Below are 13,820 nucleotides of genomic sequence, written 5' to 3' on the forward strand. Positions count from 1 at the left end.
AATTCTGAAGATATTCAATTCTATTGCCTTTATTTTAGGGTCCTATTTATATATATATCATCGTAAGTGCATTTGATTCGTGTATAAAGTTGCCAAATTTTGCGAGCAGCCCTCGTATGCACATTTTTGTCATTATAGTTTTTAGAGCTTGTCTCTGGTTACAGTCTTTTGTTCTCGGTTCTTATCTAAGCCGTTTATGTGCAATGTGCGTGGGTGGATTTGGGTGGCTGCCCGATGGCTGCTCGGGGATCCTCGTGCTGAATGCTGCGCAAATAACACTCTTTATGCTGCAAAGTTTTTATTTTAAACTTCAATTTACTTGCCGCGTTCCAAACACAGCTCGGCGGCTTGTGTCTTGGGGCCGTAGTTGGGTTGAAGTGCTGTTGGGAATGTAACTAATGATGCGTTCGGCGCTTGTTGTGCAAGTTGCAGACGGAAAATGGAGCAAATTCAGCACGTTCACTAAACGAAATGGCTGAGACATTAGGGTGAAGAGAGACCACAGTATTCTAGCTATAAAAATCGATGAAAACACGAAATGATTTACGGCTTGCCGTGTTTGGTGACGCTGCCAGCAGAAGAGTTGCCACAAAGTGTGGCAAGCACAATAACGTCGACATTTGATAAATTACCATAATGTAAGCAAGTCAGACGTAAAATCTGTTGATTAACCAAGTGACAGGACACACACACACACAGCACACAAACACAAACTGACTCACAAGTCCTGTCGACCATTCGTCAAAGCCAAATGAAAACTCGGTTAGTTGAAGTGCTGTCTGTGCTGCCTGAAACCACAAATCCGTTTCTTGCCCACAATTGCCACAGTTAGAGCTGTGCATGCTGTTTCAAGAGTGACGTTTAGCTTATCGTAATTATTGATGCGTGGCACTCGCTGCCAGGGGCGGATGAAGTGTTCCACACTGGAGAATTTACAAAGGCTGGGCAATATTCATACCCAGACAGCACAGATCTTTAATATTTTGAGTATATTGTCTTCATATATACAAGACAATTATAAAAATTATTATCAGTTGGCAAAACTTGAGATCATGAAAATCGCATAGAACGGTGGTATTCATACGACAGGGAATGGGGAAAGGGGGATATCTGATATCTCTTGCACAAATAAATTTTAAAATTGCCAAGAAAACTCAACTAACCGTGTAACTATTCTTATATTATGTATTAGACAAATATATTTTCATTTTTCTATTGGACGTTTCTTGTTGACCCGACTGCCTGCTGAACCGCTCCTGTCTGCAACCCAACCAAGCGGAACTAACACCCACATTGCTGGCACTCAGCACAATCAACTTTTCTTTTATGCATTGCGAATGCAATTTCCATTGAACTACTCTGCAATCTATGCGTATCTCATTCATAAATCGAATTTGTTTTGATTTCATCTTTTTATTTCAAAAGCTAATCAAATCGATGCATTTTATTGTATTTGTTTTTGCAGTCGAAACTGAGTAGTTTTTATTCAATTTAATATTTGATAGAAGGTATAATGCCAAATAAAGTTGTATTTAATTATTTAAATTGAATTTATCCTAAATTTTCAAATAAAAAAACACACCAGACGAATTTTGTAGATAGCAAGAGCAAAAAAGTACAAAATCGAGGGTGGTAGAGACCGAGAACGTGTCAACTGCAAAAGCAGCCTAATTGGAATTTTGCAAGCATAAAAGTCAACTTGAACGAAGTTCCATTAGTTTTTCACGCTTTTTAAAAGTTAAATTGGATCGCTTGTGCACTTAAGTTAATTAAACATACGACACGCTTGAAATACGCATCCTGCACTTATTTAAATAAGGTAATGGAGTAAAAACATTTCGGTTTCAATCATTTTCAGGGATTTGTTCAAACTTTGCCATGCAACTTTGCTCTTTAAATGTTGAGAGTCGTTTAGAATGTGAAATTTAGTTAAAAGGATAAAAGAGCAGTACTCTACTTAGATAAAAACTCTTTAAACTAAGATATTGACTCGCATTTATTTGTTAATTCCAACATGTATTTATTTAAGAGCTCTATTTCAAATTGTATTGTTGTGACTTCTGGGCAATATTTAAATTTACAATACGTTGTATTTTGAACATTAATTCCAATTACATGTATTGGTTCAGCCTGCCTTTTACACAAATTCATATATATATATATATATATATATATATATACCACACATCAATATTTTTAAAATTATTGTTGCTTTTCATGACCCAGAGTTCAAACAATAAAAATATTCCATGCAAATGTGCGCACGTTGTAAAAATATCATCGACAAGCTGCCAAAAGAAATGTAAACAATTGAAGTGCCTTAACAAATACAAAAAAAAAAATGTAATTAATTTGCGTAAAATAAGTTAAAACAAAAAGTATTTCTGATGATGAATATAAGTACGCAAGGAATGTAAACACAACCACAGACACACGCACACACATTCGTACTCGAGTGCGTGAGTAATGAATAAATAAATAAATAATTGCACGCCTCGCAAGCGGCGCATATGGCGCAAAAATTGTAACTACAGTTGAGCTTGCAATTGTATCTGTATCTGCCACTGACAGCAGCTGCCTGAACCTGAGCCTCGGCAGCGTGAGAACTTAACAGTTTTCCAGCATCCGCCGCATGGCGGGATAAAAAAAAAAAAAAAAGTAAAAAAATGGGAAACTTAGCACAGCAACAACATTTTGACGTTTGCTAGCCAGAGGCGGCTGCAACGTGCAACTGGCTTAATTGAAATGTTTCAAGCTGCAACCTAGAACATGTATATACATATATATAATTTTTAAGGATGTCTGACAGGAAACGCGCTATTAATTTGTGTTTACATTTTACCTATGCTTTTTTCTTTTAGACAGTTTTAATTTGTTGTTGAATTTACTTCGTCGACGCTGTCGGCTTGTTAAAATAAGGACTGCCAAGGTAAAATATATTCCATGCATTACAAATGCGAAGCATGCTGTAATATAATACAAGTCACATAGACAACGTGGGAGTCCAATCAACAGTCCATCTATCTATATATCCACATGGATATACGTTTGTGCTGCAGGCAGTATCCTTGCGCCCAATCAGTGCAACGATTGTGCGAGCAAATAGCAAATCAAATTGCAAAAAAAATGTTTACCTGCACAAATATACAGGTAACAGATCAAATCACTATGCGCAGCAGTTTGTGTGACTTGCTGATGCACTATATTAAGAGTAATAAAGGTAGGTAAAAGGTTCTTCTTTGGCAAAGATACAAAAAAAAAAAAAACGTTACAGATTAAAACTAATTACATCGAAGGTCTCTCCTTATATTATATCCCTTCCGCTTTCTCATTCTAATTGGTTAAGTCATAAACATAACTATATATATATATTTTTTTTATATAATTCACAACTAGTTTAAGCGTAGCTGTAGTCTAGTCATTTGTTATTTTACGGAAATGTGCAACTAGTCTATTCAACAAGCTACATCTCTCAGCTCTATTTAACTAGTTGAGTAATCTTTTTATACTCATATTTGAATAGTTAACACTAGATGCAATCACGAGCCACTTAAGCGTCACAACGAAAGCTGATTAAGGGCCAGGATTCTCGCTTCAATTAAATTTATATAATATACTCTCTCTGTACTGGTATATTAGAAAGAAACTACTTATGTTGAAATCGTATGGATTCGCTGGATATTCTGTAACTAAAAATGTTCTGCAATTTGTGTTGAGTAGCACTTATCCTTTGCTTCACGTAAAAAGTAACAATGTTTATCGCTCGATCGTTATGAAAATATCAGCATTAAAAAATCGAATGTTAGCGGTAAAAGTAATAAGGATCTTTTGAAAATTCCCACTGGCTGTAACACTAAAGTTCAAAAAATAATTGTTCTCTTTGTGGGCACAGGGTATAAGCAACAAAAAAGCGCTGAGCGCGGAAAAACTTGTTGAAAAATTCTGCTTAGAGCAACATCAACAGCTCCAGCTGCAGCAGTAGCAAAAATAAAAATAAAAAAAGGCGGAAAAGTTTCGCATCGATTTTCTAGTTGCTGTTGCTGCAGGCGCTGTCGGTGCTGTAAAGAAAAATAAAATCCAGAGACGTAATCAAAAACGAATGTAGCTCGAGTTTTAAATGCGCTTAATTTTGGAACGTAATACGGGTGCGGTGGCACCGGATGCTGCTCTAAAGTGCTCATGTTGCTCCCAATACGCCCAGTTTTGCGAGCTGCCCGTTTGTTGTCCTTGGTGTCCTACGTGACCAGAACTGGCATTGTGTTTAGCGTTTGGTTTGCGGCGGTGGCGGTGGCTGTGGCTGTGGCTGTAACGGAAGTGAATTCAATGCGGGCGCTTCCAAAAACGACAATGGGTTGCGATGTTGTAACGTGCGAGCTGCATGGCTGACAAAACAGGATGTCAGGAGCTTGCCAGGATGCGACCAGTTGTCCCCAGGGGCATTTGATGAACGCTTAATTAAACCTTAATTTTTCATGATTGCATGAAATGTGAACACATATTCATAAATCATTGAGCACATTCATTTCAAAACAATGTGTCATTTACTATTCTGCAAATGGCTGCAAAAGGACACGCCCAAATGTACATGATATTTGTGTGTGAAAAAATTGTTGTTCTCTCGAACAGAGAACACTAAAAGCTCATCAACATTGCATTGCAGCGAAAACTTTTCTCATTCTTTTTTATTTACTCTGCACATTTGTAAAGTTGAGTGCTAAAAGATAAACTGTAAACGCCCCATTGTTATTCGAGCAGTGAATGCACTGGAATTAGTTCAACTGCAGTTAAATACCCTGTCGCTGAAGAGCATTAACAGGGCTTAGTACTTGGGTTGAATCATGTAACTGACAAGCAACTTGACAACTACTTTAAGCTGTAGTCAAATTGATGTTAATGTTTGTGTAATAAAGTATTAATTTGAGTGTTGCCACATTAAACACTGTGACTTGGCGTTGCCACTACAGCACAAAATTTTAACAGTTTACCATGAAACACATATGTTATTTATGCGTATCATCTTATAAATAGAAACCAATTGTAAGTTAGAGAAAAACTCAAAGCGTGTAGTACTTCCTATTGAATGCTGGGTATTTGACAGTCGAGCATTTTGCGTACAAAGAGTGGTTTATCATGTAGTTGCATTGTCTTCGGCAGCTGCTCTCGACCCGACCTGCACTTTATCTATGTCAAAATGGTCGCACGCACGATATTGTCTCTTGTTTTTTTAACTCACCCAACCCTTGTTCTTTTATATCCCTTTCTCTTATCCTCTCCCTTTCTTTCTTTCTCTGTCAACTGCTTGCTGTCGCCTTTGTTGTTGTTGTTGTTGTTGTGTGCATATTGACATCGTTTTGACAGACAACACTACTCGCTTCACCCCTCAGTGCACCACAAATTCGCACCGCCCTCAGATGACTTCATTTCATTGTGACATGTGCAGAAACACGCACTTCATGGACCTTTTGGCATTTCCGTTTCCTCAATGGGGCTTGGCATATTTTTTGCCTGCCATGTTGTTTGTCTTTCAATAACTGTCGGCGAGGTGCGCTTCACAAGTTCTGTGCCTTACTATGCCTTACTGTGCCTTACAATACGTTTCCTTTGCGTTTTCAGCAAAATTATAAATTGAGGAATAACTATTCATTTTATAAAGAAACTAATTTATCATTCCAGCTTTTACTTACAACTCTTGGGAATTTGTTCTAGAGTTTCAACTATTTATGTGTTCATTATTATTTAAAGAAACTTAATCTTGAAGTAATTTCTGATATTCTGTAAACTTGAGTTTCAATAATAATTGACGCACTCTCGCTTCGTAAATGTCAATAACTTGTCTTGAGGTATATGCAAACTATGTTGTTTGGTAGTAAATATCAGAGTTATTTTTATCTGTTTCTTGAGGTATATTTAATCAAATTAATGAAGAGGCAGACAGGCTGACTCCAGTGTTCCCCTGATAACTTGACAGTTGCTTGACATTTAACAGCTCCTTAATGTCATTTATCATGGATACACACAAAAGAGGACGTTGCAAGGATATAAGGATTCAATAAAATATTTACTTCTTGGCATGACGTTTGAATAGTATTCAATTTAAGGGCACCTGTCGAAAGGGCATTCAGTTTGGCATTTCGTTTTACTTATTCCTTTGTACACAATTGCTCGTAATCTAATTGAATTGAAAACTTCTGCATGAAAAAAGCTTTGCTTAAAGGTTTTCCATGAAATACATATTAAGTGAGGCGTGTACACTACCTTCTCCTTTCCTTTCAACTTGAATAACGCTCTGGAAAATGCAAGCGCACGTTGTCAAGGTTCGTATACACGACCACGTCCTGGCTGTCTGGCTTCTTCGCCTCGGGTTTAATTAATGTTGGAACTGATTACATTCACAGTGGCTCCTGGCTCCTCCACCTGAAGCACGATGCGCTGCCAAGTATGCAGTTACGAATGTTACTCATTTTGGCATTGATTTAGCTACAGCTTTGTTTGCATTTCCAAACCCCTTGCTTCTGTCTTAGCCGTGGAACTGACACGTGCCGTGGCAAGCGGAAAGCAAAATGGCAAATTGCAAACAAAATGGGCGTGACGGGGCGTGCGTAAGCTTTGGGTCAGCTTATTGTCGCTAAATTGCAGTATTTCCGCTTGTCCGACGTCCGTTCGACCAGATTTACCTTGGCTAAGTGCATTACCGCAATGCAACCGGGTTTAAGTTGACATTAAGTGGATTGGACAGACGACGCCAGCATTCAAGTGCAAGGATTACCATTTGTTTTTCTGATTTGACTTGGGCTAATGAAAAGTACCTACATATACTTAGATACAACAGGATGAGCTGAAAACAAAACACCGAGCTAGTCAATGACAACACGGAGTATAAAGAGGCGTATTGCTGGGAAAGAAATAAAGAAGTGGGAATTGAGCATGTCAAATATGATTATCCCTGTCGAATATGACAGGAGGATATAGGAGGGTAAATCAACAGCAATACACATTTAAAAACATGAAACAGACACGGAAAACGAATGTGTGCAATATAATAAATAAAATTTAACCAAAAATCACTATTGTTAAAGCATGACAATTTGTAAGGCTTACTTGAATTTATGAGAATCGCATAGTGGAGCGATATTTTAACGAAGACCGGAAGATTATATATACAATCATAAAGACATTAACATACACAAATTTATTAATAAATATTCTATACCCATCGGCACAAGGTTCAAATTTTTATGCCAACCAAAAACTTTTTGAAACAGCAACATTAATAATATATTTATCTTTAATCGGTTTATTGAACAGTTTGTTAAATAATGCTACTATTTAAATTTAATTGTATTATTTAACACAAAGTGGCGAGCATTTACACAGTTTCTGTTGAATTTTTGTTAAATTGGATGCAAACAATTTGATTGCCAGCGGCTTTTGCATTTGTTTTGGCTTTTCGCCAAATGCACTTTGAATGCAAATCATAATTAAAATTAAGGCAAAATGCAATTAGCCACACCCTTACACCCCGTAAAAACATTTTCAAAACGTTTGCAAAATTTAAAATTTATATTGAAGTGATTAAAGGTAAAGCACATAATGACTAGTTAATAAGCTAGCTGATTATAAATTTAATTCTATCTAATTGCTTTTGTATTTTACGAGTTATTTACTTTATTTATTGCCCTTAGCATTTTCTCTATTATCTTTGCTAATTGCATTGTTAATTGAACAGCCAAAATGACATTTCAATTAGCTGCAACAATCGGAAAATGGAATAAATACTGGATATAGTTCCACTTTGACTTTTTGGCATTTACACCACTTTTTCAGTGATAAAAATCGATTGCCATCGATGTGACCCACTTAACTAAATGAAAATGAAAATAACATTGATGATCATCACTCAAGCAATTTTTCGTCATTTATCGCAGCGATGCGCTAATCAAAGTCAAACCCGCTTTCGTGATGGATGATGCTGGTGTCAGGTCATCACCCGCATCAGGTGTTTAAGTAGGTTGAGCGAGTATGTGTGTGTATATGAGTGCTAATGAAAATCAACAACACCCAAATGAGAAAAGACGCTAAAGAGCAACACACGCCGCAGGCGGTAATCATCAGCTGCAAATGCAGCGCCTTACACGCTAAACTTAATGCTAAAAGATATATGTTGGATAATTCATTCCATTTGGCAGCCCAAATGTATGCTTTGTACAATTTATCCGTGTAATACAGTCGACTGATTAATACTCTGTACAACATTTCAAGTTTTGACCGTATTGATTTTTTTCGTCGCTTGACGCCTTAAAAATCACAATAAGTTTAAGGTTCAAACGACGAGGAAAGCAGTTGCAAACCTTAAATATTTTTAACATTTATATTTTTAAGAAATACAAATTGTCCCAGACCAAGGTCTGTCAGATAAAAGCAACCAAATTAAATATGGACTACCTTGAAACAGGGTATTGTTGAGAACAGGAGATGAATCGTTAGCCACTAACCCAGCTTGCCCTTTAGTATTCTACAAATGTCTCCTGGCGGCAGTTAGCAAAGTTTTCAATTTGCGAGGAAAGTTCATTTCTGTCAAGTACAAATTAAATCAGAGAAGGCAACCGGAACGAAGACAAGCGTGAGGCGACTCGCGACTGGCAGGCGAGCTGCATTGAAGTCTTTGACATTGATTGGATTAACTAAGCCAAGTTGCTGTGAAGAGCCGGCTGGTTTATTGGCTTATAATAGCGTTAAGAAGAGCTTTCTAATCAAATGCAGCCACTTGCACAAATTGCCAACAGGATGCAAAATGACGAGAGTGGCAAATATAGAGGCCAAATATATATAAGTATATCTAGAGAGCTCGTCTATGCCAATGAAATGGAAGCAAAACTTGTGGCAAGCATTCGTGGCGATAAGAAAATATCGCCTGTTGAGCAAATCGAACGATAAGCCCGATGAAAAAGACGCAACGCCAGAGCTGCTCAAGAGTTTGAAGAGGCAGTTGACATTCAGCTGCCGCTATGAAGTGTCGCCTCGAATTGAATTTCCTGCTGCTGCTGATGTGGGGCATATCAGACATTTGGCTGCTGCCCAGTCCCAACTTGGAGTCAGAATTCAATGCAATGTTTCTGGCGCAAGTGTTGCGAAATGTAAACGCCAGCGTTGAGCCTTGCCAGGATTTCTATGGTTATGCCTGTGGCAATTGGAGTGCAAACTATAACGACATTCAAAGCTACCTGGATATGCCCGGCTACATGGATTACAAATTTAATAAACAGCTGCTAAGTGCCTTGGAAACGCATAGCTCTGAAGGCGGCATCTACGATCAGCTGTGGGCATACTATGTGGCTTGCCGTGATCTGGCTCAGCCGGCACTAAATGAACTGCTGCATTTGCTGGAGCCCCAGCTGGGTCTGGAATGGCCCATCTTTCGGAGTAATCAGAGCGAACTGTGGCGCAACGTAACACAATTTGATTGGCTCGCCACGCTGGCCAAGCTGCGCGTCTATGGACTCAATGGTGTTTTTATCAAACAGGATGTGAATGTGCGACGCGAGAATGGAACGCATTATGTGATTCTGTTTGCGCCGCAGCCCGCCGACGCAATGCCGCTAACTGAACAGGAGGTACAAGATTTGTACGTAGCCTTTGGACTGGATGAACCGCTGTCCAAGAATCTTACTGCCAAACTAATGCAGCTGGAGTGGCGACTGGGGAACATGACGCGCCAAGCAGCAGATCAACCTACAGACAGCCTGCCCGAGTGGACGTTGCCACAGCTGCAGCAACGGCTGCCCCAAATCAATTGGCGCCACTATTTGGCAGAGCTGCTGGAGAAGCCAGCGGATGCAGTTCAGTTGCTCCAAGTGTCTGCGCTGAATGCCAGCTATCTGGAGCAGCTGCAACTAATACTTGGAGAGAGCTCCAATGAAACTATCTGTTATTATCTCATGTTCAAGCTGCTCTATGCACTCAACGAGGAGCTGCCGCCCACTGGCCCAAACGAAACGCGTTCCATGGCCTGCGTGCTGCAGTTGCGCGGCCACATGCCACTTGCCATGAACTACCTGTACGAGCAGCATTACTATAAGGAACGACGTGAGCAAACTGATGCGGCGCTGCAGCGACTGCAGCAGAAGCTACGCAAGGAATTTGAGCAACTACTAATTGAGAATCATTTACAGCTGGATGAGCTGGAGCATGCCTATGTGCTAGAGGAGCTGCGTAGTCTGCGCCTCAAGATAGGCAATATACCTCCAGGCTTAACAATGGCCCAGCTGACAATGTACTACCATGATTTACAGTTGCTGCCAAATGACTTCTATTGCAACAAGTTGCAGCTACTGCGTTTTTATCAACGCCTCGAACAGCAGTTGCTGGCCAATAAGCCAGGTGTCTGGCCAGTACATGACTACTATCAGCAGGATGCTGTGGTGGCACGCAGCTCCTCGCCGGTAAAAATCTTCCGAAATGCCGTGCTGCTGCCACACGGGTATTTGCAACTGCCGCTTTACGATGCCCGCCTCTCAGAGATGCTGCAACATGCCCAGCTGGGTTTCATACTGGCGCACGAGCTACAACATGCCTTTGACCTATTTCACATTGTGTACGATGCCCGAGGCAACTACAATCAGACCGGGTTGGCGTTGCTGCAGCATTACGCTAACTTCACCAGCTGCTATACCAGACAAAATGCCCAGCAGCTGCTGCTCTCCGAAAGCATGTCGGACATTGTGGGTCTGCGTTTGGCCTTCGCCTCATACTTTGATCATGTGCAACCAGCTGACCGGCCCCCAGTTGGCAATTATACACAGGAGCAGCTCTTCTTTATCAACTCCGTGCAGTTTTTGTGCGCCAACATGCAAAAAATTGCGACCATGACCACCATGGAGGATGCGGAACACGGACTGCATAATGAGCGAGTCAATCGCAATTGGCCGCATCACGAGGAATTTGCCAAGGCTTTCAACTGCACTTCGGGTCAGCCCATGTACCAGGCGGAGCCGTGTCGCCTGTGGTGAATCCATCTATATTAATAGATATGTGTTGCGTGCGTCTAATAAAGTGAATATCGATTAATAATTTGCGCTGTTTATAAACTAGGTAACCTAGGTGCATATTAAAAAGATGGAAGGGCCTGTTATGTTTATGTTCTATGTTAATAATTACCGATTTATATAAAGCTCAAAGATGTAAAAGTGCCAAGAACTATCGGATTTAAAAAATAAAATAAGAGCTTGATATTTTAAATGTACAAAAACTCGATAGTTGAAGCTTAACGATAGTTTACAATGCAATGTAAATAGAGACAAAACACAAACAAGATATACAAAAGCTTTTTTTAAGAAATTTCCTTTTCTTTGAATTGTAACGAAGTGGTTGTGCAACACTGTCAACATATATTCCACTATGTGTAGTCATGAACCTATGAAACTTTTTGACTTCGAAGTCTACGTGCCATCTACAAAAACGTCGATTATCCAACACTGGAAATCACCATAACTCCCGATACCTTTCTTGCACTCAAAGTAACCACAAATTATCATGTTGTCCAACACTGTATACACATTTGCAGTGTTTTCCCTGGGTTATGCCCACGCAATGACCTTGAGCAGGCATACATAAGACAACAACAACCACAAAAGCAATAACAACCACAGTTCACGCAACAATAACAATAATGGGCATAAATTACAGCGCGGCCTCCATTAAAATGTAAATGTGACCAGGCCCTCATTCATCCATCCGGCCATCCATGATGTCAGCGCTACATTGTCAAAGGCTTAACTTGCTGGGCAAATTATCTGCAGCATGCCAAGGGAAAAACTGGGCCAGGAGCGGCCAGCGGTAGCGGAGATGCAATGACTCTCATATGCTATATTGTATTTAATATAATTTATTGTCGCGCATATTTTGATGGCAATTTATGTGGCCCACGCACGTGTTGCATTTGGATGAAATGTAAGCTGCAGCTTTCGGTGGTGAGACGGCAGGCACGCGACTTGAAAGTGTTGCAAATTTAAATTGTGTCAGTGGTGGCGGCATCGGCAATACGCCATATGCATAGGCATGGGCATGGGCATGGTCATGTCCGACACTTGATACACATTTCACACGCAGCGCACAAAAGTCAACAGAGGCTAAAAGTGGTTGACGCACAGTGGAACAATTTAAAAATGATAAATAAAATTGTAACCAAATACGTTTTGATTGCAATTTTACAATATCTTGCTCAAGATGACGAAGAAATAAATATCACCATTTAGATATAGAGAGAAAAAATTTAATATGTGAAAAATAAGGAATATCAAGTATAAATATAGAAATGTTTAAGAAAAAGCCATGGCTTTTTGGTATGCGCACTTATTTGCATGTTATCTATGTGTCCTGTAAAATGTTATTTGAGCGCAAATTGTTCATAATTGGGGCTAAGATTGAGAAAAATAATAGCGACCGCCTGAGCTATGCAGCTTATAAAGTAAGTATGAATGTTTGATACGGCAGCTCGGAGTTCAGTACAAGGTATCTTCTATAGATAAACTTTCTAAAAAGTACATATGTTTCAAAATGTTCCGAGCAGTTGTCATACATTTTAGAGTCACTGTTGGGCTGTTTGTTGTTGTAGGGCTTCACATCCGACAAAGAATGCCGCTCGTATATTTCAAAACAAATGACAGCCGCGGGAGTCATGGAAATGCCACACATTTGGCCACCAGTGCACCACCGGCATCTCACCAATTGGTCACTTGATACACATTGGACAAACCGGTCGCCTTGCAAATGAATTATATATATTTTTTGCTATTTGTCATGGCCCGTGGGGCGCGCTTAGTTAAACTGGGAATGTTTGTGGACGGCTTTGGCTAATTAATGCGAGTGTACAGCAAATTAAAATGCAATTTAAGCAGCTCCGCTGGCAGCGGCCGTCTTCTTGACTCGTTTTCAACTTTGTTGCATTCATGTGCAGTTGGTTAGGCCCCATTCGAGCCTACACACGGGCCAAAGTAAACCCAAAGCCAAAGCCAAATCCAGAGCTCTCTTAAAGAAGTTTTTTTTTTTGCCTTTCAGCAAATGTGGGTTAAATGCTTTTTGCGGCTTGCAGCGTCGCAATTTGAAGTCGACTCCGTGGGTTCGAATGTGTGTGTGTGTGTGTGTGTGTGAATTTTTTGTTGTGGCTCTGCTGTTGCTGGTTTTTCTTTATGCGTCAAATGCAAATTTTCAATTTGGCTAACAGACGCGAAAAGCTTTTCATTTAATTTAATTAAAACATTCAGTAAACTGCGCAAAAACTTTCATTTTTTGCAGCTAATAAAAAATAGAAATGAAAATAAGTCAATTAGTCTACAATTAAGTTCGAACATTTTGCGGTAAATGTAAATATAATTGTGTGTGGTTTCGTAACACTTCATTGTGTGAGTGTGTGTGTGTGGGTGTTGATGGACGTAAGCTTACAACATTATTACACAGCTGGGAATTAAAATTTAAAGACTGCCCTTGGCTCTAAACTAAGCTGCATGATGCACTGCTGTGAATTGGGTGTGTGTGTTTGAAGGTGTGTGGCAGATGTAGTTAACTGAGTCATTAACAAATTAACATTTTGTGTACTACTTTCTAGAGGGCCAAACTAAATTGAAATAGCAGGGTTAAGCTAATAAACGTGCTTTTCAAATGATTTCGGGATGAATACGTAATTAATTATAATATTATCCATATCTTTGTATCGGAATCAATTCAATTTAACATAAACTTTAATCAATTAATTTGAATTGCAATGTTTGTTATTATCAATACGTTGCTCGACACGACTACTGTTCGTTTGATAGCCAGCCGGGCCT

At 39.5% G+C, this 13,820-nt stretch overlaps 2 protein-coding genes and 1 long non-coding RNA gene across 4 annotated transcripts in view; 2 read left to right on the forward strand and 1 right to left on the reverse strand.

Annotated features, from left to right (window-relative positions):
- LOC6630153 (ankyrin repeat domain-containing protein 50) overlaps positions 1-13,820 on the reverse strand; it is a 41,406-nt gene that overhangs the window by 8,049 nt on the left and 19,537 nt on the right. The window lies entirely within an intron of this gene.
- LOC6630152 (neprilysin-1) lies at positions 8,973-11,784 on the forward strand. Its single transcript, XM_002054147.4, has one exon. The coding sequence runs from the start codon at positions 9,006-9,008 to the stop codon at positions 11,004-11,006; it is 2,001 nt and encodes a 666-aa protein (XP_002054183.3). The 5' UTR covers positions 8,973-9,005; the 3' UTR covers positions 11,007-11,784.
- On the forward strand, positions 13,321-13,737 carry LOC138910981 (uncharacterized). The gene is made up of 2 exons (XR_011416239.1): positions 13,321-13,537; positions 13,601-13,737. It is a non-coding gene; the product is annotated as an uncharacterized lncRNA (long non-coding RNA).

The sequence above is a fragment of the Drosophila virilis genome, chromosome 2 (genome assembly GCF_030788295.1).
Source record: "Drosophila virilis strain 15010-1051.87 chromosome 2, Dvir_AGI_RSII-ME, whole genome shotgun sequence".
Taxonomy (NCBI): Eukaryota; Metazoa; Arthropoda; class Insecta; order Diptera; family Drosophilidae; genus Drosophila; species Drosophila virilis.